Source organism: Sceloporus undulatus, chromosome 3 (genome assembly GCF_019175285.1).
Source record: "Sceloporus undulatus isolate JIND9_A2432 ecotype Alabama chromosome 3, SceUnd_v1.1, whole genome shotgun sequence".
Lineage (NCBI taxonomy): Eukaryota > Metazoa > Chordata > Lepidosauria > Squamata > Phrynosomatidae > Sceloporus > Sceloporus undulatus.
This window is the reverse complement of record NC_056524.1, coordinates 5780441-5807822: the sequence shown is the minus strand read 5'-3', so window position 1 is coordinate 5807822 and position 27382 is coordinate 5780441. Positions and strand designations below refer to the sequence as shown.

Here is a 27382-nt window from a genome sequence, read left to right as displayed (position 1 = left end):
AAAGCAACGGCAAACCTCCTCAACAAATCTTGCCAAGAAAATCCCAGGATAGAGTCGCCATAAGGTTGAAACTAACTGAAGGCCCACAACAACATGAACAACATTTTGAGGATGGAGCAGGTTTGTTTTCTGCTGATCCAGAGACTAAGACCCGGAGGAGTGGATTCAAATTACAGGGAAATAGATTCCACCTAAACCTTATGAAGAACTTGCTGAAGGTAAAAGCTGTTCAATATTGAAATATGCTGCTGCCTTGGAGGCTGGTGGAGTCTCCTTCTTTGGAGGTTTTTAAACAGATAACCTAAGGCAAGTCATACTCTCTCACCTTCAGAGGGAGGCATAGGTAAACCCCCCTACAAACAGTAGCATCACCACTCTAATGTGCAACATGTCATCAAGAACACCAATGCTCTTTTGCAAAACAGCATCCCTGCCTTCCATTTTAGAACAGAACTACTCCTATCTTCATTTTTTCAAACCTGGATCATAAAAGAAACAGGGCAGCAATTTCTGGGGGTGGGGTGGAGTGGGGGAGAAGATTTTGCTGGTAAAGACGAATACGCATTACAAAAGAGGTTTCATACAATAGGAAGCTAATTACTAGTGTGGGAAGAACTGAGTAAATAACAGCAAGAACAGCTTTGTCTTCTTTGCTGCCACCCCATAATCCTTGTAAGGAGGAGAGAGAACAATTGTGGCTTACAAGGCTGCAAAATGCAGAGAGAAAAGAGAAAAGACAAGAAAGTTAAGTTTAAAACCTCAGGGATGTAATCAGAAAGACTACAAAAAGAGAGTCCAAAGGGGGGGGGGGTGCACCTACACTGTAGAAACAATGCAGTTTGACACCACTTCAAGTGCTGTAGCTCCATCCTATGGAATCCTGGGATATGTAGTTTACAAAGTCTTTACCCTTCTCTGCCAAAGAGTCCTGATGCCTCAAAAAACTACAAACCCAAGAGTTCTGTAGGATGGTAGGTAAAACAGTGTCAAATGGCACTGTTTCTACAGTGTTGATGCACCCTTACCAAAGTTTATAGAAATGTATTGTGGCTCTGTTCCTTAAATAGTGGCAGCAGGTGAATCCCATTTTGGACCTGTTCTGGGTTTCAGTCTGAAGTTTAAAGAAGTCATAAAGATGCCAAACTCTATCCCCAAAAACAGGTTCAACATCTTGTCCAGATCAGTCATGGTCAGATTTATTCCACAGAAGCATAGAATCATAGAGCTGAAAGAGAGCCGAAAAGCCATCATCCAATCCTCTGCTTGCAAGAATACAAAATCAAAACATCCCTGACAGATGGACATCCAGTCTCTGTTTAAAAACCTTCAAAAAAGTGACTCCACTACATTCTGAGGCAGAGTCTTCCACTGTCAAAACCTCTTACTGTCAGGAAGTTCTTCGTAATGTTTTGGAGGAATCTCTTTTCCTGTAGCTTGCATCCATTGTTCTGTGTCCTATTCTCTGGAGCAGCAGAAAACAAGTTTGCTCCATCCACAATATTTCAACAGGGCTATCCTGTCACGCCTTAAGCTCCTCTTCTCCAGGATAAACATACCCAGCTCCCTAAGATGCTCCTCTAGGGCTTGGTGGTCTCCACCATTTTGGTGGCCCTCCTCTGGACACACTCCAACTTGCCCACATCCTTTTTGAATTGTGGTGCCCAGAACTGGACACAGTATTCCAGGTGAGGTCTGGCCAAAGCAGACTAGAGTAGCACATTTATTTCCAAGGAGACAGCATGGCATAGAGGTTTCAGCTTGGATGACAACTCTGGTGACCAGGGTTCGATTCCCAGCTCAGCCATGAATCCCACTGGGTGTCCTTGGGCAAGTCAGAGAAAGGCAATGGCAAACCTTTTCTGGACAAATCTTGCCAAGCAAACCCCATAATAGGGTCACCATAAGTCAAAAATTACTTTAAAGTGCACACCACCAGCACATTATTCCTAAGCTTTAAAAAGGCTACCAAAGGCATGTAAACTATTTGAGGTGTATGGTTCAGTACCCAGAGAAGATTCCATTGACATGGAAGTCACTAGCACAGAGGTGTGCTTACAGAGCTACCGCACTCATCTCTGCTCCCATAGTTTGGACTAAAACTCAGAGTCGGTCCACAGCTTCATAATATGAAAACTACCAGCTGCTTCCAACTCAACTCTGATATCCGGAGACCCTTTTCTGGGCTTTTCATGGTGAGTTTCTTCAGGAGGTTTGCCACTGCCTTCCTCTGACGAGAAGAGAGCCTGAATTGCCAGGAGTCACCCAGTGGGTTGAGAGGCTAAGGAGGGATTTTAACTCTAATATCAGTGAACTAAACACTCAAAACTACTAGATCTCCAACTTTACACCACTCTCTTGTAGGATTCTTCAGAGGCAGTTGTTATTGTCTGTTTGGCTGAGATATTGTGACATGCCCAAAGTCACCCAGTGAGCTTCTACAGCCAAGCAAGAATTTGAAACCTACCCTCCTGTAGTCTATGGATAATATTCAAACCATGCTGACCCATTGTTGTTGTTGCATACTTCTTTGTCATTTCCAACTTAAGGCAACATTAAGGCCTTTATCATAGGCTTTTCTCAGCAAAATTTGATCAGACCGAGTTTGCTTTTGTTTTCCTCTGAGGCTGAGAGAGTGTGGCTCACCCAGTGGGTTTCCATGATAGAGCAGGGATTTGAACCCTGCTCTCCAGTCTTAATCCAACTACACTATACTGGCTCTCATTGCAATAAACAAAAACAGAGTCTTTGGTACTAAATGCAAAATAATCAGCACCCTGAGAACTTCAAACAACACACACAAAATGTCTAGATCTTAAGAGAGGTTTGTCTCAGAGGTAACCCAGCAATAAACAGACTCCAGCCCACAAGGAATAGTTGCCAAGGGGGATTTCACTAGTTTATAAGCATTCAAAATCTCAGGGGGAGAAGCAAGCATCTTAGCAGGCTGAAATACTGTTTATAGTCAGGGAACAGGCATTTCCACAGCTTTGATTTTTGCCTCCCGTGGGGTGTATCGCAAATGTTTGAAGAAGAAAAGCCGTCACTTTTGCTTACATTTTTAGTTTGCATTCCTGAGATGAAAGGGAGGATCTTCTAAGGAAAAGTTGTACTTTCTGGAAGATAGTACCAGTTCTCTACAAAAAGAATCTTTCCCATGTGGGATTTAATGCTCTGCCCTGGGGCATTTTTTTTTCAGGAACTAGGCTGTATCCCTCAGGCCTTCAGATCAGCAAGAAGCCTGCAAACTGCCTCCCAAACTGTGAGTGTTTTACTGTCCCCTTCAAGGGGGGGAAAAGTTATTTGTTGGTTGTTAGCTGCTCCCCAAGTCAATCCCGACTCATGGCAACCCTGTGGATTAGACATCTCCAAGACCTCCTATCTTCTACTGCTCTGCTTAGGTCCTGCAAACCCATGTTCATAACCCCTCTGCCAAGTTCATCCACCTTGTATGCAGGCCTCCTCTTCTTAATATAGTATGAAGAAATGAAATGCGCAGATATAGGATGGAGGACACTTGGCTTGACAACTGTACATGGGAAAGAGATCAAGGAGTCCTAGTAGACCACAAGTTGAACATGAGCCAACAGCATGATGCAACAGATAAAAATGCCACCGCAGTTCTAGGCTGCATTAATAGAAGAATAGTGGCTAGATCAAGGGAAGTAGTAGTGCCACTCTATTCTGCTTTGGTCAGGTGTCACTGGAAGACTGCGTCCAGTTCTGAGCATCTCAATTCAAAAAGGATGTGGGCAAGCTGGAGCATGTCCAGAGGAGAGCGACTAAAGTGGTGAAAGGTCTGGAAACCATCAAGCCCTATGAGGAGAGACTTAGGATGCTGGGGATGTTTAGCCTGGAGAAGAGAAGGATAAGAGGTGATATGATAGCCCTGTTTGAATATTTGAAGGGATGTCATGTTGAGGATGGAGCAAGCTTGTTTTCTGCAGCTCCAGAGAATAGGACATGGAACAATGGATGCAAACTACTGGAAAAGATATTCCACCTCAGCATTACAAGGAATTTCCTGACAGTAAGAGCTGTTTGACAGTGGAACATGCTCCCTTGGAAAGTGGTGGAGTCTCCTTCTTTTAAGATCTTTAAACAGAGGCTGGATGGACATCTATCAGGAGTGTTTTAACTGTGAGTTCCTGCATGAAATGAGGTTGGACTGCATGGTCCTTTAGGTCTCTTTCGAATCTAGGATTCTATGATTTTTCTGCCCTCTACCTTTCCTAGCATTATTGTATTTTCTAGAGATTCATGCCTTTTTACAGGGCTGGATTAAAAAGATTGCCAAGTCTTCAAGCAATATAGTGGCCACAGGATTGCTGCTGCCACTCTAGAAAGGCAGGATGCCAGGAAGATCAGGGGGGAAAGCACTCTGCTCATGTCTATTTTCCTCAAAATAAACTATCAGAAACCTTCTTTACCACATAAGCAGTTTTCCTTCCCCCTTTTTTAAACTTTTGAACTTTTTAAAAACTTTTTTTAAAGTTACACAGCGATATGGACATTGCAAAATACAACTGCAAGCTCTGTGTGTTTTTCCTTTTTCTAATGAATCTTTCAAGACTGAAATAAATTGGGAGAGGATGGGAAAAGCATGGTTCCTCTTACACATGGAAGAACCATGTAGCTGCATTCACACATAGCAATAATCCAGGATGTGAAGTCAAAGGCTTTCATGGCTGACATCCATAGTTTTTTGTAGGTTTTTTGGGCTATGTGTCCATGTTCTAGAACAGTTTGTTCCTGACGTTTCACCAGCCACAGATGCTGGCAAAATGTCAGGAATGAATTCTACTAGAACATAGCCACATAGCCCGAAAAACCCACCAAAAACTATATAATAATCCAGGATGTCAAGTATTATGTCAAACCCTACAATAAGGATAAACGGATGAGTTTTTCCTGCCTCTTTGTCTTTTAGAGGAGGGGAAAAATGTAACACTTTGGGCCCTTCACATTCTCTGAAGTAAGAGGCACAGGACTCCCACAAAAGTGAAAAAACTACAAATAAAAAACCACACCTTTTTTACCTGAGAGATTACCTCCCTAGGATTTTTTAGGTCATCCAGCGCAACTCTGTGGCCAAAATCCAGTCAAAATCAAGCATAGAATTGCACTGGGGACCCACAAACGCCTAGGAAAATGTTTTCTCTAGGAACTTCTAGGCTCCGGTGGTCAACATCCAGCAGAATTGCGCTGGAGAACTTAGAGATTCCTAGAAAGAACATACAGTATTAATCAAATGTACAAAAATCAAAGCCACAAACGGGGACAGCTGACTGTAATTCCAGCAACTCCTGGCCTAAAAGTCATATTCCTGGCCTAAAAGACTATACATACACACCGCAGAAACATACATAATCTGAAATACCTAAGAGAGAAGGGCAACCAAAAATAAACAAAGGAAGGCAAGAGCACCTGTGCATTACTTAGTCCAAGACCATCCATTTGAATTTGTGATCTCTGTCAGCAGCAATTAATTTCTTCCAACATTGTATAATAATATAATAACCATTGCTCCACTGTCTTGTAAGTCACTTGCATTTTCTACTACACAAAATGAGTGCACAAGCAGCAAGGCTAGGCTGTGCAGAAACAATGCAAACATCTCCTTGATAAATGTGGTGTGTGTGTGTACGTGTGTTTCCATGAAATTTAGGATTATTGGATCCTGTGTATCATAGCCACCAACATTTCACAGATGGAAACTGAGACAAGTGTGTGTACAAGCAGCATCGGAGTATGGTCAAGATGGAAAAGGTTATTTAAAGAGGAAGAACACACAAGCTGTGGGAAAGAGCCAAACCAGTTTGCTTTAGTCTGAGCCTAATAGGAGGGGCAAGACTCTGCCCTGTATCCTCTCCCCATTGCTGAATGAATGAAGTGCTAAGTCAGAGTGTATAGTGCTTTCCACATTGGTCTATGACTCTGGAGACCAGGATTAAAATCCCCAAAGGAGTATAAAAATCCACTGAGTGACCTTTGGCAAGTCACACAAAACAAAAACAACAAAAAACAGCTTCATTTATATACCGCTTCATACCGAACTAACGGTGTCTATGCGGTTTACAACTGTAAGCTAATTGCCCCCAAACATCTGGGTACTTGTTTTAGTGACCTCCTCGGAAGGATGCAAGCCTGAGTCCAGCTTGAGCCCTTTTGCTGGTACTGAACTCGCAACCTTATGGTTTGTGAGTGAGTGGCTGCAGTACAGGCATTTAATCACTGCGCCACCAGAGCTCACATTCTCTCAGCCTCTGAGGAAAGCAATGGCAAACCCCCTCTGAAGAAACTTGCCAAGAAAACCTACTGATAGGTTCACCTTAGGGTCTCCATACGTCAAAAATGAATTGGAGGCACACAACAACAACAAACTTGGGTTTTGAGCTCAGTTTGCAGCCGTTGAAATAAACTGAGGACAAATGGTGAAAATAGGAGGAGGAGAGAGAAACTGGGACATTTTAAAAACAACTGAAAAGTGGGATAAGTGAGGTTAATCTGGACTGTCCCTGCCACATTAGGCCACTTAGAAGGTTTGGTGTCTTCTGTAATAGTAGTTTGGGTACAGCCTACTTTGATGCAGAGCAGCTGAAGAAAACAGAAGCCAAAATGTCTTGTTTTATACTAGTTTAGTATGTTCTGTATTGTATATACACAGAAACCATATGCATACATGCATACGTATGTATATATGCGACCTTATCAGACTCAGAAAAGGGAAACCTTGCTTGATTTATAATTAAGCGCACTCAGAATTGGGTGCTATCATGTAACCTGGAGTATATTTATCCTTGGCCCAGACAGCGACATCCCTGGAAGGTGAAGGACAGAGCCAAGCACTAGGATGGATGCAAGCAAGGTGCGCTGGCAGGATGCCCAGAAACAATATGTCACCCATCTGAACATCTCCATTGCAACAGGAAGGGCTCATTGCCATGCGAGACGCATCCAGCTCCAGCACCCTCCCTCTCTTTGCTCAATGAAAATAGGTGGGACAGCTGCCAAAGTATTTTCCTAAGCCAACTGATGTGCATAGCTTTAAAATATGTAAATAGTATTCCTCATGAACATCAGCTGTGACATTTTTAGAACAGGAGGTGAAAGCTTGTGTGTTGGCCACAGAAAGATAGATACAAAACAAGTCAGGGCAGATTTACAATCAGATCTATCTTCAGCCACTCCAGACAGGAAAACTTGCATGTATTGGTAGAAAAAGAAGTGTTGTTTTTCCTCTTTTAGGATGGTACCTCGTCTTCTTGCCTTTCTCCCAATATAGGGATTCAAGACGGAGAACAGCAAATTCAAAACAATACAGTTTTAAAACAGTACAAACGCATTAAAATGCATGGCAGATGTTCTAAATGTCTGGGCGGAAGGCCTTTGGAAATTTATTTGCAAAGGGAATTTAATTTGGTCAAACCAGTTTATACAAAGATCTTGTATAAGAAGTTTTTTCCAAAATAAAAATAAAAACAGGCATTCCTTACATACACTGCCTGACAAATGAGTTCAAAGTCACAAGTATATTCTAAAATATTCACCTTCGGCAATTAATTTATAGGACCTGGAATTTTGCTTTGAATACAAATCCTAGTTCACTACTCTGCTCTCTGGCAAGGATAGGGAAGAAATGGGTCAACTGTGATAGCCCTGTTTCAATATTCAGAGGAGTGTCATATTGAGGATGGAGGAGCGATTGCCTACACACACAAACAAACTAACCGTATTATCACTGTGGTGCCTGAGTGAGAGCAAACTCGCCTTCCAAGAAAGAGTTTCCCCTCTCAACTGGCAACCCACCTCCAAGAATCTGGGCCTTTGTAGTTACTGAAAGAAAAGATAATTTCCATATGCAATTTGCAATGTTCAATTTAATCATAAACTAGGAAACCCTGTAATCTTGACCACTCCAACTTAAATTTTAAATCTATCCAAATCAAGCTTTCCTCAAAGAGAAAGAGAGAGAGAGAGAGAGAGAGAGAGAGAGAGAGAGAGAGAGAGATCTTTAAGATAGGATCATTAGTAATATAAAACATTATTTGTTTTCACAAATCTATCATGTTAGGCAAAGTTCTCGATCTCACATACCCACACACGCACACACATGCACACACACGCACACACACTATTCAGAGATGCAGCCATGTTAATCTGGAATATCAGTATGCAAAGGGATCTTGTAGCACCTTTGAAACTGTGTAAAAGAGGTTGTAGCATAAGCGTTCATATAAGCGTACATGGTCTCAAAGGTGCTACAAGATCCAATGTGAAGTCGAAGGCTTTCACGGCCGGCATCCATTGCTTTGGGGGGGGGGGGGGGTTAGGGCTATGTTGCCATGTTCTAGAAGATCTGTTTACATACACAAACATGTTGTTGCTGTTGTTGATTTTGCATGAATTTATGAATGAGAAACCTCATTAATAAACCACAGTAAAGTCCCAAACCATCTAAATCCCCACATGGCACCAGATTCTATCTGGTTTTAGAAGGTAAGCAGGGTCAGCCTTGGATAGTACTTGGATAGAGTACCGCCAATTAATATCAGGTGCCGGAGGCTCTGTTTCAGAGGAAAGAACTGGCAAAACTACCTTTGAGTATCTTTTGCCTATGAAAAAACTATTAAATTTGTGGGGTTGCCATAAATTGACAGGCAATTTGAAAGCACACACAAGAATAACAAAATGGATCAAAATCATTGCAAAATACAGGCGACTTGAAGCCACATATACATGAGACATCGAGTTGCTAACTGCCTTGCTCTGGTCTTGTAAACTCATGGCACCCACAGCTTCCTTGACTGAGTCAATCCACCTGTGTTGTGATCTTTCTTTTTCCCTAATACACACACACAAGCACATACTCAATTTTGTATCCCCCTTTTGTGCTGCTCCTACTCACCAATCCTCCACAATATATAAATAATTCCTCCAGACATCACCTGTCACATTAACAGGAATTTTGCCAACCAACAATACCCCCAATGTTTGTGGAGGACTTTTAAAGTAAGTTTGCCCACAGCCAGGAAATAACTAACACTAAAAATACAGGAGTGTCGGAATACCAGATCCTGTCCCCTTGAGCAAGAACCAGAATTTTAAAAAAGATGAGCACAAAATAAACATCATTTGCACAACTTCAACACAGGAAAAGCTGTTCTGCCTAAGCAGGATGGAGGGATCTCCTTCTGTGGAAGTTTGTTTTTTTAAAAACAGAGGCTAGATGACCAAATGTCAGACCTAGGAGTTTATCAGATGAACTTTAAAACCGATGCAAACGTCCCGAGCTGCGGCCAGGATGCACGATGGAAGAGGGGATTATCACATGCTAAATCACCGCCCGCCATCAACCTGGGTCCAAACTGGGTCCCAGCCATTCTCTCAGAAGATTTCCAGCTTTGAAAAAATGATGGTGGAGCATGACTGGGACATGGGCTGATGGCGGGCACCAATTAAGTATGCAATAATCCCCGCCTCCATCCCGCATCCTGGCTGCAGCCCAGGATGCTTGAGGCGGTTTTAAAGTTCATCTGATAAGTTCTTTACTCTCCAACATTTACACATGAAAATCTAGAGAGATGTGGCCAAACAACATCAAGATGCCAAACATTATTGATGAGGAAGAACACACAAGCTAGGAGAGGCTGCAGCAATTTGCTTTTGCCTAAGCCTACTGGGAAGGACAATATTCTGCCCCCTCCTCCTCTCTCCAAGTTAACCAAGTGGAAACTATTACTGCAGTTTGAACCCAGTTTACCACAACTGAAATAAGTTGAGGATGAAGGGGGGAAGTGGGAGGACAAGACAGAAAAAGTGGGAGTTTTTTTTTTTTTTAAGAAACTGGAAAAAGTGGGACAACAGAGGATTAATTGGAACTGTCAGTACCAAAACAGGGCAGTTGGAGGGTATGGGCATGCTTTGTAGCATGGTGCTGCTGCTGCTGCTGCTGCTGATGATGATGATGATTTATATCCTATATCTTTCTCTGGGAATCAAAGTGGCTTACAGAATTTGTAACAGGTACAACTAAAAAAGAGAGAGAGAGAGTACATCCTAAAAAAGGTAAAAATATAATTCAAGACAACTTTTGGGGTCACTTCCAAGTCTGAAATTCTATGATTTCATGAGTTTCCAGTCTAGAAACTGGCATGCACAGTTCTTCATGCCAGGAAACACACAACTTTTTTTCACTCTACTAATTAAATATATTTTGCACTCAATTCAGAGGGAAGCAATGGCAAACCACTTCCAAGTATTCCTTGCCTAAGAAAACCTTATGAAATTCATGGAGTTGCAGTTAGTTCCCATGCAATTTGAAGACACCCACATCAACCTTACCTCACCCATTTCATACAGACTGGAAGCAAAAAGCCTTGGTTTCCCATGGACTGTATACTGACTTGCTCTGAACAGTTCCAGGGGTGGCATCTAATACCAGGTCCTTGATAAGCACACCTGTGTGACGATGCAAAGTGGCAGAGTATTTGCAAAAACATTTACCTTAAACAAGGTAGCACCCATCCTCCTCTGTTGAAGGTGTGGAGGGGACTTCACACCAGAATGCTTTGTTTAATACAGTGATTTTCATAAAGGTGCATTTATTTTAGAAGTAAGTAACTGAGTGAAAAAATTTGAAGGACTTTGTGCAACCTCTGATGGGGGAGACAGAATCCTCTACAAACTAAGAGTGATTCACCCTTGTCAGGAACGCAGCTAACAGCTCAATTAAAGTAGCTTTTTTTAAAGAGCAAGACAGTTTTCAGTCACTTCTCTACTTGCACCCAGTGGAAATTGCACATTGTTGGGTGATCTCCCACACGCTGATTCACAGAAAGGCCTTTACATGTTGGAAGGCTTTGACACAATAAGATGTAATTTGTGACTTTAAAAAGCTGCCACTGAAGCACAATGAATAACTGTGAAGGAGCAGGGAGTGGAAGTGTGATTTAAGATGTAATAACCTAAACAGAACAAAAAAATAAAATTAAAATCAGAGGCTCAAATCCTGCTGTAACTTTTCTGTTGACACACAATTAAACCATTGATTCAGTTGGGTCTACTCAAGTTGGAATTAGCCATTACGATTCAGGTGAGCATGTGCAACATCATCCTAGAACAGCAGAGATTATCACAGGGGGACCGGATAGGGATGGGATCGCTCCCCCATCCTTATCCCATTCGTGACCCAAGTGAAAGTGATTGCACAAATCACTTTCACAGGAAAGCAGGCTGACAAGTGTTTTCAGATGTCATGGTAATAACGGGTTTTTTCGTTATTCCAAAAGACTGGAAATGACAATAGAAAGCACTTTCAGCTGATGGCTGAAAGCGCTTTTCAGCATGCTTTCATGTGAAAGTGATTCAACACTATCACTTTCACATGCACTTCCCTGCTGGGTCATGTGTGGAAGTCCTTCCTGTGATCGGGCAGGAAGGATGAGACAAGGATGCCCCATCCCTCATGTGATAAACTCCAAAGTGTTGGTTATTACCTTTAAAGCCCCACATGGTTTGTGTCCAGGTTACCTACAGTATCGCCTCCTCCCATATAATCCACCTGGTACTCTGGCAGACATTTCAGCCAGGACTATGTTGGTGACTGTCACCCAGAGGACTTTTTCTTCAGCTATTACTAAACTGTTGAATGACCTCCCAGAAGAGATTTGACAGCTGCATATGCTGTCCGGCTTTAAAACAGCATTGAAGACCAGTCTCTTCTGGCAAGCTTATCCAGATGATTTTAAATTGTGAATTTTAAATGTGGATTGTTTTAATATGAGTACATCTTATTTATCCCTTGTGGTCTCTTCCAACTCTATGGTTCTATGGTGTGTGTTTTAACTGATGTCTTTTAACTGATGTTGTTAGTCTGTTAATTGTTGTCGCTTCCCACCTCAATCCATGGGGAGAGGCAGGTAAGAAAATAAATATGATTATTATTAAGAGTTCCAGCAGGGGTGCCACTAGTGCAGTGCAGAGTGGTGCGGACCACACCAGGTGCCCCCCCAAATGTAGTCACATCATGACTACCAAACTAGTGGTGTCATTGCACCATGGAAGCTTGAGCCCAGGCAGGGAAAGAGGAACAGTGGCACAAGCTTCCATGTGCAACACCAGCACTTTCAGGCAGAAGCTTGCCAGCTTCCACAGCTCCCTTCATGCTTCAGGGGCATATGCTCCAAGAGGGCCCTGGTGAAGGCAGAGGACCACTCTGGGCCATCTCATCACTAACTGTCTGGTCCCCATCAGCCCTGTCTTGCTTGCTTGCTTTCTCCTCTATCGCCCCATCGGACAGGTGTCAACCGTAGGCAGAGTAGGAGCACCTGCAGTGCTGACAAATCCCAATCACTGCGATGGAAAGGTCAAAGGCCATCTTTGAGTGCCTGATTTTCACTAAGAACCCTGAGAAGTGGGAATCAACTCTTTAAAATTCAACAAAGGATAAGCCCATCATCTTCTGAGATGTCTATCACTCCAAGCGCTTCTTGCGCCTAGATATACATTATTCATAACGTGGTGTCAGAATTCATCTTTTGCCATTTAATCCTATCAGTAGAGTTGTATCCCTGGAGCAGCAGAAATGAGCCTCTCCATTTCTATGTGATGACAACCCCTTCAATATGTAAAGATGGCTTTTCAGGTCTGATTTATCCTTTGGAATCATACATTTTCTTGCGCATCCCTCCAAGCTCTACTCCTACCCATAGGGGAAACAAAAATTTATTGATAGGGAACATCAAAGCCCACAAGATGTTTCGCTATGTTGTTGTAAATGCAAGACAGCTTCGATTTATGTTATCCTATGAATGAGAGTCTAATCATCTGTTATTAAAGCCCTGCCCAGGTCTTGCAATCAATTGTAATTTTTTAATGAGTATATACTTTTGGATGCAGTCCTCCTTTATCCTTACGTCTCTCACTTTTACCAAGCTTCTTTTTCATCTCCTTGGTTCATGGTATGTCCAAGTATGAGCTTCAACTTGGATTTCACACCAGGTCTTAAGCACCTCGTTGTGCTTGATTATGGGATTCAAAAGGGACACTGATTATCGTACAGCTCTTCCAAAGTGCCATAGTTACAGCTTCTGTCCCGCCTCTGTCTTCTGGCACATTGCTCCACCCTCCCTGCATTCCACCCTTGCCCCTCCAGTATGCCTTTTATGTCTGGATTTATTTTATTTTTTTTTGTCATACAATCATGTATGCATTAAGAAAAAAGAAGACAAGAAATTGGACGAAAAAAGAAAAAAAACAGTTTTATTTGGCAATAAGCGAGGAGGAATGAGGAAGGGTGGGTAGAGGAAACAGAGTTATCCATTTGCCCTATGTGATGCTGGTATATGGAATGCTTCGGATGAACGTCTCACTCTTCAATAGTGGTGGCATTGATGGGTTGTCACTCATAGAAAGAACACTCAGAGAGAGATTAAGATCAGCAAACTGGCAGACACAGCATATCTATAACAGAAACAAGATCGTGTCTCATCTCTATGCCAAACTCATCCAGCCTAGTGGTTTCGCGACTAGATTATTGTAAAACCTCCTTTTAAAAGGGTTCCTCTTTCAAACCTCCATCCTTTATATGTCAGCATTAAGCTGCCGTATGTCACATCCGCCTGACGGCTTTGACATGTTTCTCCTTTTTACCTCCCTTCATTGGCTCCCTTCCCATTTCGCATCCTGGTAAAAGTTTGTTTGACTTTCAAGCCATCCAGGGTTGGCCCCTCCTTACTTATTGCCCTTCTTTCTTTCTCTTACATTCATAATCGCACTCGCTCTGGTAGTCGGGTCTCGTAAATGTAGGATACACTGCCCCCTCCCGAATTCTCCCTTATCGCTGCTGCCCCTATATTGGACCTTTCTTCCCCAATGGCACACCTCTCACTTCTCTGCCCATGTTTCAAAAATGAATTAAAGCTAATGTTTAGAGAAATTCAAGAGTGAGCCCCTCTCTGACCCAGGAGCCTCTTTAACCGTCCATCAAGAAGCAAGCCCTCCTCCAGTCCATCTGCCTTGGTCCAGGCCTCGGGGTGAAAAGAATCTGCTGGACCTGATCTATTCCCCACCACCACTCCTTCCCTTTGTGTCGTGTCTTCTTAGATTGTTACCTGAGGGAGGGAACGTGTTTGACTAAAAATTGATTGTAAGCGTGTTTAAACTTAGCGCTTTATAAATAAAGGTTAATAATAATATAATAATGGCTGCTTTGTTGTTTATGTGCCTTCACGTCTTTATCATGGGGTTTTCTTGGCCAGATTTGTTTAGACAAGGTTTGTTGTTCTACTATCCTGTTCTAATTCCACTTTTCGTGTGAGCCTAGTCTTCAGTTTGGGCTCTATCTAGGGATTGTTCAGGCTTGATGTGTTCAAGTTATCATTTGTTTATTATTGTTGTTTTGTTTTTGTTTGGCAGTTTAGGTATACATTGAACTCTCCTCCTGTCCACATTTTAATGAGTTGATCCATTCCTTAGGGTTGTCGTAGGTCAAAGGTACAGTGAGCCCTTCTGTTACGCAGGGGATTTATCCATCCCCCACCCCGCATAAGGGAAAAAACGATATGCTCAAGCCCCATTGAAAACATGGGGCATATGCATGTGACACAGTGTGGCACATACACCATTGTTTTTCCCACCAGTGCAGCTTCAGCATAAACTGAAAAGCATGGCACACCCACAAAAGGCAGGGACATTGTATAGTTATTGAGTCTTGGACTAAGACCGCTGGCAGACTAAGTCACAGCTCCTTTGCAGACAAACCAACAACTGCCCCCATCCACTTTGCCTTGGCACATGTCCTCTGCTGGCTTGTAGTCCACAAAGTCCTATCAAAATTATAACTGGCTCCTCGCCAAAAAAAAGAACGTCTCCCATCCTTGTTTTACATGTTCTTATTAGAGCTTGGGGAAATTATGTGTTTTGAATGCATATCCAGAATTGTAAGGTTGGTAGGAAAGCAGTCTGCTTGCGGAAGATCTTCAAGTTGAGTACAAAACAGAAAAAAAGACATTCCCGTGTTCTGCTTTAAGATTTCTACCTAGACCCACTATCCTTGTTATTCCTTTTCAACAAACTATTAGAAATAGTTTAAAATAACAAAATATTTGTTCATTTTGTATTCAATGGTCCTGTCTTTTGGAGAATCTTTCTCAACTCTGTATTTTGCTGAAGGATATGTATGTTTCTGATATAAAAATATGTTTCCTATGTGGTTTATGGGATATAGTTAATTTATTGTTGCCTTTCTTTTTAATTGTTTTGTGTGCTGCAATATTTCACTTATGGCAGCCCTAAGGCAACTCTACCGGGTTTTCTTGGCAAGTTTCTTTCAGCCACTGCTCCCTGTGGTGAGGCTGGACTTGCCCAGGTCACCATGGGTACTAGGCGCTGGGGATTCGAACCTGTTCTCCAAAGTCATAGTCCAACACTCAAAACCTGTGGCTCTCATCTTTAATGCAATTAAATATTTGCGTTTGTATTTGATTTAAGCCCTGAAGAAGCATTTTCTGATAGGCCAAAAATGCTATTTTACAAAGAAATAAACAGTCGACCATCTCAGAAATACATGGAAGTTGTCCTCTTACTGTTTTCTTTTAATAATGTGCTTTTCGTACTTTCTTCATTTCAATACACACAGCGTGGAATAAACATCCCACACATATACCAAAGATCTAGATGCTGTTTAGCCCTTGCCATAAATGTATGAACATATCACAAAATGGTTTACTTTTGTATTGCTCAAAACCTAAAACCTCATTTTGACCAACAGCAGTAACAACGGGGCTGGGGCAAGAATAGAAGTAATATTTAATATTCAGGTTAATCCTTTCCAACCTATCATCTCTCCGTTAGAGAAATACAACTCCTAAAGGAAACTAACCAACTACAAAAGTTCAGGAGAAAGTGGAAAACCTTATGTCAGAAACATGCATGAGACCAATGCGAACTAACTCATGGCTGTGTGAAGACAAGAGCACCCACTGTACAGTTGTAAAGGCTATATGAGTAGTAGCCCAGGATCAGATTGAGTCCTCGATAAAATGAAAAACCATTCGACAAGACTGTGAGAATGTGAACAAGCAGAGAGGCTGCAAAACCAGATTGTCAGACTGGAAGGGAATAAACGGTTCTATGTGGGACTGCCACAACAAATTTATTCAGATAGGTTGGTGTTCAATAGCAAGCAAGGTTTCCTATTCTAGATCACAAGTTGATTTTTTACGTCTAGGTCTAAGAAACCTGTCATGTAATTTGGGGTTGATGAGTGTGTAGTGCAAAAAGTCGGTCCCACTTAGATGGAGGAAGGATGGTTTACTTGACAAAATATATTGCAGTGTCTAAAGTTGTTGTCCACATGCCTTCTCATCAAGACAAGTCAATGTGGGCTAGTGCAAAGGATTGAGTTGGTACCAGAAAGGGAAATTCGTTTCCAGTATGTTGATGGATTGGATCTCCTAATCCTAAGCTGGCGAAACCCATCTCACCAGCAGCCTTTATTAGCTATGCAATACCTGGGTTCGTTTCCTACTACCAAGCAAGATGCCATCACACCCTCTCATGTGGTCAGAAAAGCAGAGGAAGCAGACAAGAGAGCGTGGCAGGTGCTGTTTTGCTTGCATCAGCAATTTCTGAAAATATAAATGTGGCCAAAAGGACACTCCACAGTAGTTGTGAACTTTGGCAGCGGGAAGGTGGAAAGAGAGTCAATAGCTGTTTCTTGCTCTTTGCCAGGCAAGTGCCCTCAGCCACATGTTCTCCTAAGTGTGTTACAGTCTCCCAGCAACTCCTACGCAGCATTATCATTGTCATCAAAATCATCAATCATCATCATCATCATCATCATCAATAATCATCATCATATATATGTCTTGTCTATTATCAGCACTTTAATCCTAAGGTGTACACACGGCGAATTAAAGCAATTTGACACCTTTACTTCCAAGGCTAAATCCTATGAATCCTGGGATTTGTAATTGGTGAGGTATCAGAATGGTCTGTCAGAGAGCTCTGGTGCCTCATCAAACTACATCCCAGGATTCTATGGAAACATGTAAAATGTGCCAAACTGCTTTACTTCTACTTGTGGCTGCACCCAAGTCTGGGAGTCAAGTCGAATTAACAATACACTTTAAAATTCTTATCATATACAAAAAATAAGAAATATATATTAAGCTGATGAGAATGGTGCTGGAGCCAGGGTAATTTCCTGGTTTGAGCATTGGAAGACCAGGGTTCAAATCCCGGCTCAGACATGTAAACCCAATGGATGACTTCAGGCAAGTCAAACTCTCTTGCCTCAAGAAATGGCAAATGGCAAAGCCCCCTAAAAAATGCCAAAAAACCCATGATAGGTTGCCTTAGGGTCACCATAAGCCAAATGAACTGAAAGGCAATGACAACATATCAAGTGCCTTCAAGTTGCCTGTTGACTTTATTAGACAACCCATGAATTTTTCACGGGTTTTCTTAGGCAAGAAATACTCAGAGATTTTTTCTTATTCCTTCCTCACAGAATTAGAAGTTGTTGGTGAGTGTTGGACATGAATCTGAGACCAAGGGTTCAATTGCCACTGGTCATGAAACCCATGGGTGACCTGGCCAAGTTACATGTTCTCAGCCTCAAGGGAAGGCAATGCATAATTTCCTCTGAAAAATCATTGCCAAGAAGACCCCAGATTGATTCACCTTGGGTCAACATAATTGGAAATGACTTGATGGTACACAAGAACGACAAACAAGCAAAAGCAAGTCATTACAAAAAAACACCAAATAAACATTCACTCATTCTAACCCCATTTCCTCTGAAGCAACCAGCCTCAAAAGCCGGCCCAAGGGAAAGCTTTCCACCTGCCTGTGGAACAGGGCAGAAAGTACCAATTTAATTCTCCAGTAAAGAGTCCAAACATAGAAGCACACTGAGGAGTCCTCATCTTTTGTTTCCCATCAAATGTACCTGTGAAGGTGCTGGACTGATGATTATTGGTATGCTTTCTAGAATCTGGCTTCCCTACTAGGGAAAAAAGGTTGACAACTAACCCTATGAGAAGCAGCTAAGGGAGCCAGAGATGTTTAGTCTGGAAAAGAGAAGTTAAAGGGGTATGAATAGACGGTTTAAATATCTAAAAGGGAGAGGGTTACTGAAAATGGAGCAAGTTTGTTTTCTGCTGCCCAGAACGAAACACAGAGAATGGACTCAAGCCCAGGAATGAGATTCCACCTAAAAATAAATTAACACCAGCTGGATTTGTTAGTTTAGCTTCTTCTTTCTTTATTTAAAGAGGAGCATGCATGTCTTGACTCTTTGTTCTGGTGTTAAAATATGACACTCTACGAAAAGAGATTCTATCTACTAAACATAGTAGAACTTCTTGACAGCAAGGCTGTTTTATCAATGGAACATGCTAACCTAACAAAAGTAAATGTCTCACAAAAATAAATATTCACAAAAACTACAGTTTCCAAATTCCATAGATTGAGCCATGCAATTAAGGGTGTCAAACTGGATTATTTTCTGCAATGCATATGCATCTAAGATTTGTTTATAGGGAAGATGCTGAAGATGAAAAAATAAAGACACGGCCTCGAGTGTGGTGGAGTATCAACCTCGGAGTTTTTTAAACAAAAGAGGCTTGGATTGCCACTGTCGGGGATGCTTTGATTATGAGTTCCTGCATGGCAGAATGGAATTGGATGGAGGCCTTGAGCTCTCTCTGCTCTAGGATTCTAGATTCTAGAAGTAACGTAGAAGCAAGCAAAAACTCTGTCCTTCACCAGCCTATGAGAGACGTTTGAAACTAACTCAGCTGACGGAATATAATCCAGTCCTACCCACTGATCTTGGACAATGCTTTGACTAGACTAGACTAGAGATAAGCAACGTGCTGCCAGTCAGCCTTTCTAAATGGAGAGCAGAAGAGGGAAAAAAGTGGGTTAAAAGCAAGCAGCATTAGTAGGCAGAACTAAAAAATCAGCAGGGAAAACAAATGCCAAACCAGCATAGTTATGCAGCAACACTGAAATCTGGTCCTTCGCCAGCCGGACCAAGCATGCCACAGCATGAAAAGGGACCATGCAAAATAACACATTGCATCTGCTTTACACTTGGAAGCCACAGAGGCATCAAAACAGCTTCCAAGGAAAAGTGTTGGGATTTGTGACCTTTGCTGGGCTTGAACCTAGAAAGAAGACTTGCCTGTAATGTCCCACACAACTTACAGCACTGGCAGCTGAGGATCATGTCAGCGGTGGAAGACAAAATCCACTCTGGAGTTTTTCTTCAGAGCTTCAAAAGAGCTAGCCAAGGTGCTGACCTGTCTTGGCAAAGGCTGAGTACTCCCTTAATCCAATGTGGGTCTGGAGTTTTGAATATTGAGTTTTTCACACTCTGAATATTTCCATATACATAAATAAGGTTATTATCTGGAATGGGACCCAAGTCTAAACATGAATTAATTTAATTTTGTATACACTCACAATAGCCTGACGGTAATTTTAATACACAAACATTTAAATAATTTTAGCAAGAAACAAAGTTTGTTATATTGAACCATTGAAGCAAGGGTCACTATTTTCAGCCATGTTGTTTTTTGTGTGCTTCAATTGTTTCCACTTATGGTGACCCTAAGGTGAACCTAGGTTTTTCTTCTTAATGTTTCTTTCATAGGCTATTGCTGGTCATCTGAGGCTGAGAGTGCAGCTTGCCCAGGTCACCCCAGTGGGTTTTCCATGCTATCGGATTTTGCCATAAACATGATTACTAGACTTTGTAGGAGAATAAGAGTTCTAGAAGTTTTAATCCGACTTTCATCACAGCAGCTGGGCTGGCATCTTCATGAGAATGCTGCAGGAAGAGAGTGGGCATATATACGTTTGTTTGAGGGGAAGCGACTTGCATGTTAATCTGTGTATTTTTGTTGTTAAATGGCAGGCCTCAGGCTCTATTATTAATGATCCCCAACTTTAAACCCAAAACTGTTGCTCCTGACAGCCTCCTTCAGTCCACCTCTCAGCAGGCAGAAGAGTTTTCATTCCACAGGCTCCTAAGAAGTGAAGTTTTTAAGTAAGCTTCCAGGAGGGGGAATGTACTTTTTTTATGGTTTTTAACTATATTGGTTTTTAAAAATCACTTTTTTATCAGTTTCTATCTGTGTTTTAAAATTGTTGTCTTCTGTTAACGTGTATCCTATTTTGAACTTCTTGTTGTTGGTTGATGTTCCTGTGGAACTGAAACAACAAAGTTTTTGTTATGTTTTTTAAAATGTTGTGAGTTACTAAATTTTTGTGGTTTTGTTTTGTTTGTTTTTAACTATGTATTCAATGTCAGCCATATCCTGAGTCCCAGTTCTGGAAAGGAATAATAATATAATGATTTTGATTATCAAATATTTACTCCTGTCTTCATCGGAAGCGCTAGGCAGATAATGATAAGTCCTATGCACAGCATTATATACAGGAATCTAAGGCAATAATAATGAGTTTACATCTTTCAAAAATCTGAGTGGGAAAAAAGCCTACAATGTGTCCAAATGATGAAAATAAAAAAATATTAAATGATTTGTAAGAGTGAGATGATAAATGTTAGAACATATGACCACAGCAAGAGAGGAGGAGGCAGGCCTTGTTCTCTGCCTTCCAGTAGAGTGGTAGGACCAGGCTAATGTTTTTACATAAAGGAAGCTACATTTTGATTGAACATTAAGAAGAGAAATATTTCAATGTGGCGTTAAGTACCCTGAGTGGTAAAGAGGGCGAGAGGTCTCTTGCCCGCTGGACATCTTCAAAAAGAGTTAGGGATGCTCTAACTCAATGGGCCTCAACCTTTGGCCTTCCAGGGGATTTGGGCCTCAGCTCCCATAATTCCTGAGTGTTGGCCAAGTTGGCTGGGGATTCTGGGAGCTGACATCCTAAAGAAATGGAGGAGCAAAGGTTGGGAACCAGTAGCTGGAGTTCCTGCAGGCTTAAACTCAATGGCCTATGGGTCCCTTCCAACTCTATAATTCTATCATTAGGCTCCTGGTGGCCTGACTTGTTCAAGCAATGGATCTCTACACTTTTAAAACCCTATAATTAATGGGTCTGGGGATTCCTTCCAAGAACAGCTTGCAGTCATTGAATCAGCAGATTGCAGGAAGTTACGGTTTCCAGGAGTTCATGCAGGAAGATCAACCGCAGGAGAGTGTTCTTTGGTACTTGGTCACTGGGCAATGAGTTGATTTAAGGATATCGTTTTGGACATGAGGTAATGTCTAGAAGGAAAGAATTATGACACTCTTGATTTCCAGCTCTTTGCACAAGTGCTAGTAAGTGCTGCAGGTTAACCACCCTGAGCAAAGCTATTATAATGAGGAAGTAAATCTTATGTAATAGGAAGTGGCAAAATAGGGCTTGTAAATAATCGGCAGGATTGTAGCTCAGCCAGCAATAAGCTGAGCAGGAATCAGGGAGTCTCTTCTGAATAGTCTGTCTCTACTGGAGTGACCTTGCTCAGCTATAATCTGTTCTGTGATTATTTGGATAACACTAATAACAACTTTCAACTTAAGCATAGTGTAGCACAACCACCATGTAACTACAGCTGTGTAAGCATGATGTAGGAATCTCAGCCAGGATATTCTCTTGGTGTGGCTCTTTAGAGAAGCTGGAAAAAGTTCCTTTACCCATGTACCTAGGGTTTGGAAACCATGCCCTATGAGAAGTGGCTTAGGGAGCTGGGTAGATTTAGCCTGGGGAAGAGAAGGTTAAGACGTGGCATGATAGCCATGTTTAAATAAGGAGCAAGTTTGTTTTCTACTGCTCCTGAGACCAGGATATACAGCAATGGATTCAAACTATACTGGACCTTCTGTATCCACTGGGTTTGGTTCCAGGACTCCCCATAGATACCAAAATCCATGGATGCTCAAGTCCCATTAAATACAACATCATAGTAAAATGGTGTCCCTTATATAAAATGGTGACATCAAAGTTTCCTTTTGGGAATTTATATATTGTATATAATCAACTATAAATTGACCTCATCTATAAGTCAAGGGCAGGTTTTTGGGCCAAACTTAAGGCTTTTGATATGACCTGTAAATAAGTTGAGGGTAAAACTTAGCGGCATGTAACAAATAATGTAAAGGATGAAGCAAAGGAAGATGATGCTAAAGCTCTTTAAAAATGTTGACAGGCATAACTCCTTGTGCTCACCCTAAAGGCCGGATGGATGAGATAGTAGAAGGGGTCGGTGCTTCTTTTTGGTGCTCCGAGAAGAGATTAAGCGCTCACCTTTCACTAGAGCATGTGTTCTTTTTTAATAAGAGATAAAATACAGTACTTACATTGGATAAGTCAACCCAGGTTTTTGGGGTCAATTTTTTGACTAAAATTTCCAGACTTATACATGAGTATATACAGTATTTTTTAAAAATATTTTCTAGCCGTGGATGCTTGAGTCTGTGGATAAAAATCTGTGGATCTGGAGGGCTGAGCGTACAAGGAAAGAGATGCCACCTGAAAACTTTCTGACAGTAAGAGCTGTTCCACACTGGAAGATGATCTCCTGGAGTGTGGCAGAATCTCCTTCTTTGGAGGTTTTTAAGGATAGCCATCTGTCAGGGATGCTTTCATTGTGTCTTCCTGCCTGGGAGAAGGAGGTTGGACTGGATATCCCTTGGAGTCTCTTCCAACTCTATGATTCTATGATTCTGTATTACTACCTCCTTCTTAGGAATATACTATTTTAAAAGCAAAATTTCCAGACTCCCAAACACTGGCTCTTCACAGTGACATTTCTATCCCTATAGTTCTCTTTCATGACATCAGGTTTGCAAATGAGGACTCAGCTCAAGAAAGAGGCTGTAAAAACACTTTCTGTAGCTAAGCATCTGATACACAGGCTGCTATTATACAAATCTCTGGCTCCTTCTTTCTCTCTCAGCCTTGCAGCTCACCGAAAATGCTAGATGCACCATTTCATTGCTGATACTTTGAAACTTTAATTGGATTTCTAGTGATAAGGGAGGCATGATCCCTTGTAAACGGGGATCAAGAGAAACAGGAGATGGGAACCTTCATACTAACAGTCAAAAGCAGAGAGACAGGCTGTAACTACCATTGCTCTTAAAAGCAAAGAAATCTTATACAGAAGAACACCCTCGCCTCCTACTCTACTCACAAATTACAAGAGATATTAGAAGTTCCTTATAATTCTAGAGAGACTCGCCCCCCTTTTCCCCCTGTGTTTTGCACTGAATTAAATATTTCATTTTAAAGTGGATCTGTCACACACAAAGACACCTGACACAGAAGTCTTGGCAAACTATTAGGAGTCCTAGCTAACCAGCAATTCCTTGAACATGGGCAGTATACCTTGAAATAACCAGATGCTGAAAGCAAAGAGCCATCCTTTTCACATTCATCTTGTTAATTTTCACAGGCATTAAGTTAGAAAATAGGTGGATTCTGGTCTAATTTAGGTAAATCATTTTCTATAAAGCTTTGAAGTTCAAATCCCACCTTTTCACAATAGAAACTAATACAACACAGTGAAGATGGAATATACATCAGTGAAAGAGATGCAGTGAAGTAATTCTTCTACAGAGCAACTGTGATTTTCCAAATTTTCTCCTGTGAAACCTTTCAAAAGCCTCACAAGAAATGAATAAAGTGATAGCAGTTCTCTACTTTTGTCTTAGCTGCTGGTGCTAAAAGATGTTACTGTGTGTATAGATGGAGGTCTCATGTAGGCATCATGACTATCATGTAGTTGGTATGACTGATAGGCCTAACCTCCATTAATCTGTCTTTTTAAAACCAAACCAACAAACCCATACAATTTCCTCCCTAGCCGTAATATCAAACCTTTAGTTAAAGCAACTTAAAATGGCAACAGATCCTTTTAGTGTGTCATAACCACACAAAAACTGTTTACAATTCTGCAAGCATGGATATTAACAAGAAAAGAGAAAGTAGTACAGGTTGTGTCTCCCTTATACACAATCCTGAAATCCGAAATACTCCAAAAACCAAAACTACTTTCATGGGCCGCTGAGATAGTGACACCTTTGCTTTCTGATGGTTCAAACTACACAAACTTTGTTTCATACACAAAATTATCTAAAATATTATGTTTAAAATTTAGGCTATGTGTATAAGATGTACATGAAATGAAAATGTATGTCACCTTCAAGATATTGCATTATACTGTTATTGTGTCCTTCAAGTCATTTCTTACTTACAGTGCCCTAAGGCGAACTTATCCTGGTGTTTCCTTGGCAAGATTTGTTCAGAGGAGGTTTGCCACTGCCTTCCCCTGAGGCTGAGAGAGTGTTACTTGGCCAAGTCACCCAATGAGTTTCATGGCCAAGTGAGGAACTGAACCCTGGTCTCCAGAGTCTTAGTCCAACACTCAAATCTTACACCTCTCTGGCTCTCAATATATATGCAAATATTCACAAATCTGAAAAATTCTGAAATCCAAAACACTTCTGGTCCCAAGCATTTCGGATAAGGGAGACTCAACCTTTACAATTTCCTCCCATGCCATAATACCAAACCTTCAGTTAAAGCAGCTTAAAATGGCAACAGATCTTTTTAGTGTATAATAACCACATGAAAACTGTTTACAATTCTTCAAGCATGCATATCAAAAGGAAAAGACCCATTTCAAACCGGCTTTAGGACAGGCTTTGGGGTTGAGACTGCCATGGTTGCCTTGACCGACGATCTGCGTCTGAGCATCGACAGGGGTAGTGTGACCCTGTTGGTGCTCCTAGACCTCTCAGCGGCTTTCGATACTATAGATCACGGCATCCTCTTGGACCGCCTGAGGGGGTTAGGTATCGGGGGCACTGCTTTGCAGTGGTTCCGGTCCTTCCTCTCGGGTCGGTCCCAGAGGGTGCTGCTCGGGGACTGTAGCTCCAGTAAGAGGAACCTCACTTGTGGGGTTCCTCAGGGGGCTATTTTGTCCCCGATGTTATTCAACATCTATATGAAGCCGCTGGGTGAGATAATACGGAGCTATGGTGCTGGGTGTTATCAGTACGCTGATGACACCCAAATCTATTTCTCCATGTCTCGTTCGTCGGCCACGAATTCCAATGGCATCTCTTCTCTCAATGAATGTCTTCAAGCGGTAATGGGCTGGTTGAGGAAAAACAGATTGAAACTGAATCCAGACAAGACGGAGGTGCTCACGGTAGCGGCCCCGAAACCAAGAATTGGGTTGCAACCTCCAGTCCTGGATGGGGTCACACTCTCCTCCAGTGACTGTGTTCGCAGTCTGGGGGTGCTCCTCGACTCGTCGCTCCTGATGACAAATCAGGTAAATGCGACGGTCAGGAGCGCCTGCTATCAGCTTCGGCTGATACGCCAGCTGCGCCCTTTTCTGGAAGTAAGGGACCTCGAAACTGTTGTGCACGCACTGGTAACCTCACGCCTGGACTTCTGTAATGCACTCTACTTGGGGCTACCCTTGTGCTTGGCTCGGAAGCTTCAGCTGGTACAAAATATGGCAGCCAGGCTTATTTCTGGTACATCTAGGAGGGACCACATTACTCCGGTTCTGAGGTCCCTCCACTGGCTGCCTATTAGCTTCCGGGCCCAGTACAAGGTGTTGGTTATTACCTTTAAAGCCCTAAATGGCTTGGGTCCAAGCTATCTCAGGGACCGCCTTCTCCCGTATAATCCTCCCCGCGCTCTCCGGTCCTCTGGGAGGAACTTACTGCAGCCTCTAAAATCTAGGCTTGCGGCGACCTCCCAGAGGGCATTTTCTGCTGTCGCCCCCAAACTCTGGAACGACCTGCCGAATGAGATCCGTCAGTTGACATCATTAGACAGCTTTAAAAAAGCTGTCAAGACGGATCTCTTCCGGCAGGCCTTTCCAGATTAACCATCCCGGCCTGGACTCCCTGATCCCCTCTTTCCTCTCGTGGCCCCATCTTCAGTGATGGTCGAGGATCTCCAGAGGGACACCAGGGTTTTTAGTTTGTTTTAACTATATTTTATGTTTGATATTGTGTTTTTAATCTGTCATATTTTTAAATATTTTTAGAAGGAGGGGAGGGATTATAATGTTTTTAATTTTATTTTACTCTGTTATAATCATTGTTGTCAACCGCCCGGATTGGTTCGCCACAGGGCGGTATACAAATAAATATTATTATTATTATTATTAAAAGAGAAGGCAGCATTCACAAACAGCTCTATGAGTCATGCAGTTTCTCTGCCCCAGTTCATAAGGAAGAAATGGCTTAGCTTTTTAAGAGGTCAGCCCAAAGGTCTACGTTTTTCACTGCTAACTCAAAATTTTGGCTTCTCAGTTTCACAACAATCCCCCCTTTGGTCCCTGGATCAGTTCTGGATGGGAGACCACCAACAAATACCAGGTGTTATAGGTCAATTCCAAAGTGGAGGTGGCCAGCCATGCAACCTGAATGACATGTATAGATGGAGGTCTCATGTAGCCATCATGACTGCCACATAGTTTGTATGGTTGATAGATCTATCCTCCATTAATCTGTCTTTTTCAAAAGCACTCACCTTGGTGGTGTCATCATGTGACCGCTGGTATCGTTTCCAGCGGCAGCCATAAATCCCAGTCAGACATGATAAACATAACTGTGGCTCGTAGTACTGTAGAGGTTGGTGTTTAACCATGCTCTTCCCAGCTTTTCAGTGAAAGACTATCAGAAACCCATCAGGACTCAGGAGCACCCTAGAAATAAAAATAAATAATATTGAGACAGTAAAGAGACAAATTAAAGATATGTCAATGGCCTGAATCCCACTGCTAGGTCCCCACTGAATCCATTGTCAAATCATCATCATCACCTCTTCCTCCTCCTCCTCCTCCACCACCACCATCATGTCCTCCATTTATACATTGACTTTACCCCAACAGTAGGTTTCAAGTCAGTGGAATGATAAGCCAAAACCTAAGTACAAATCCTATGAATTCAACTAGTCTAGTTGGGAGCCGCTGAGTTTTGTAAAGGCACCAGATCCCATCTGATCTTGGAAGTTAAGCAGGGTTAGCGCTGGAGGGGAGACCTCCAACAAATACCAGGTTAAATAAGCTACAGTTCAGAGGAAGGAACTGGCAAAACCACCTCTGAGTATTCCTTGCCTATGAAAACCCTGTGAAATTAATGGGGTTGTCATAAATCAACAGAAGACTTGAAGGCAGATATATACACACACACAAAGTAGTTTGCTTTGTAGACTTCATCACTTGAATAAGTGCCTTGAAGTCACATATACGAAGCACATATACATTCTAGTTGGGACCAGCAGTAGGATTCAGGTTGCATCTCAGAAATGTGCTGGTCATGACCTAAAACTCTACAAAGCTTAGGTTCAGACCATCTGAAAGACCAAATCTCCCCATATAAATAAAATAAAA

General features: G+C 42.0%; 1 protein-coding gene across 8 annotated transcripts in view; it reads right to left on the bottom strand.

Annotated features, from left to right (window-relative positions):
• Positions 1-27382, bottom strand: part of GDPD5 (glycerophosphodiester phosphodiesterase domain containing 5) — a 200461-nt gene that overhangs the window by 92758 nt on the left and 80321 nt on the right. For all 8 annotated transcript variants that reach the window (XR_006102957.1, XR_006102958.1, XM_042458354.1 and 5 more), the window contains exon 2: positions 26521-26695. Coding sequence is in view for 6 of the 8 variants with exons in the window: in XM_042458354.1 (XP_042314288.1) it covers positions 26521-26637 (117 nt within the window). In the remaining 2 variants the exon portion in view is untranslated. The remainder of the gene's footprint in view (positions 1-26520; positions 26696-27382) is intronic.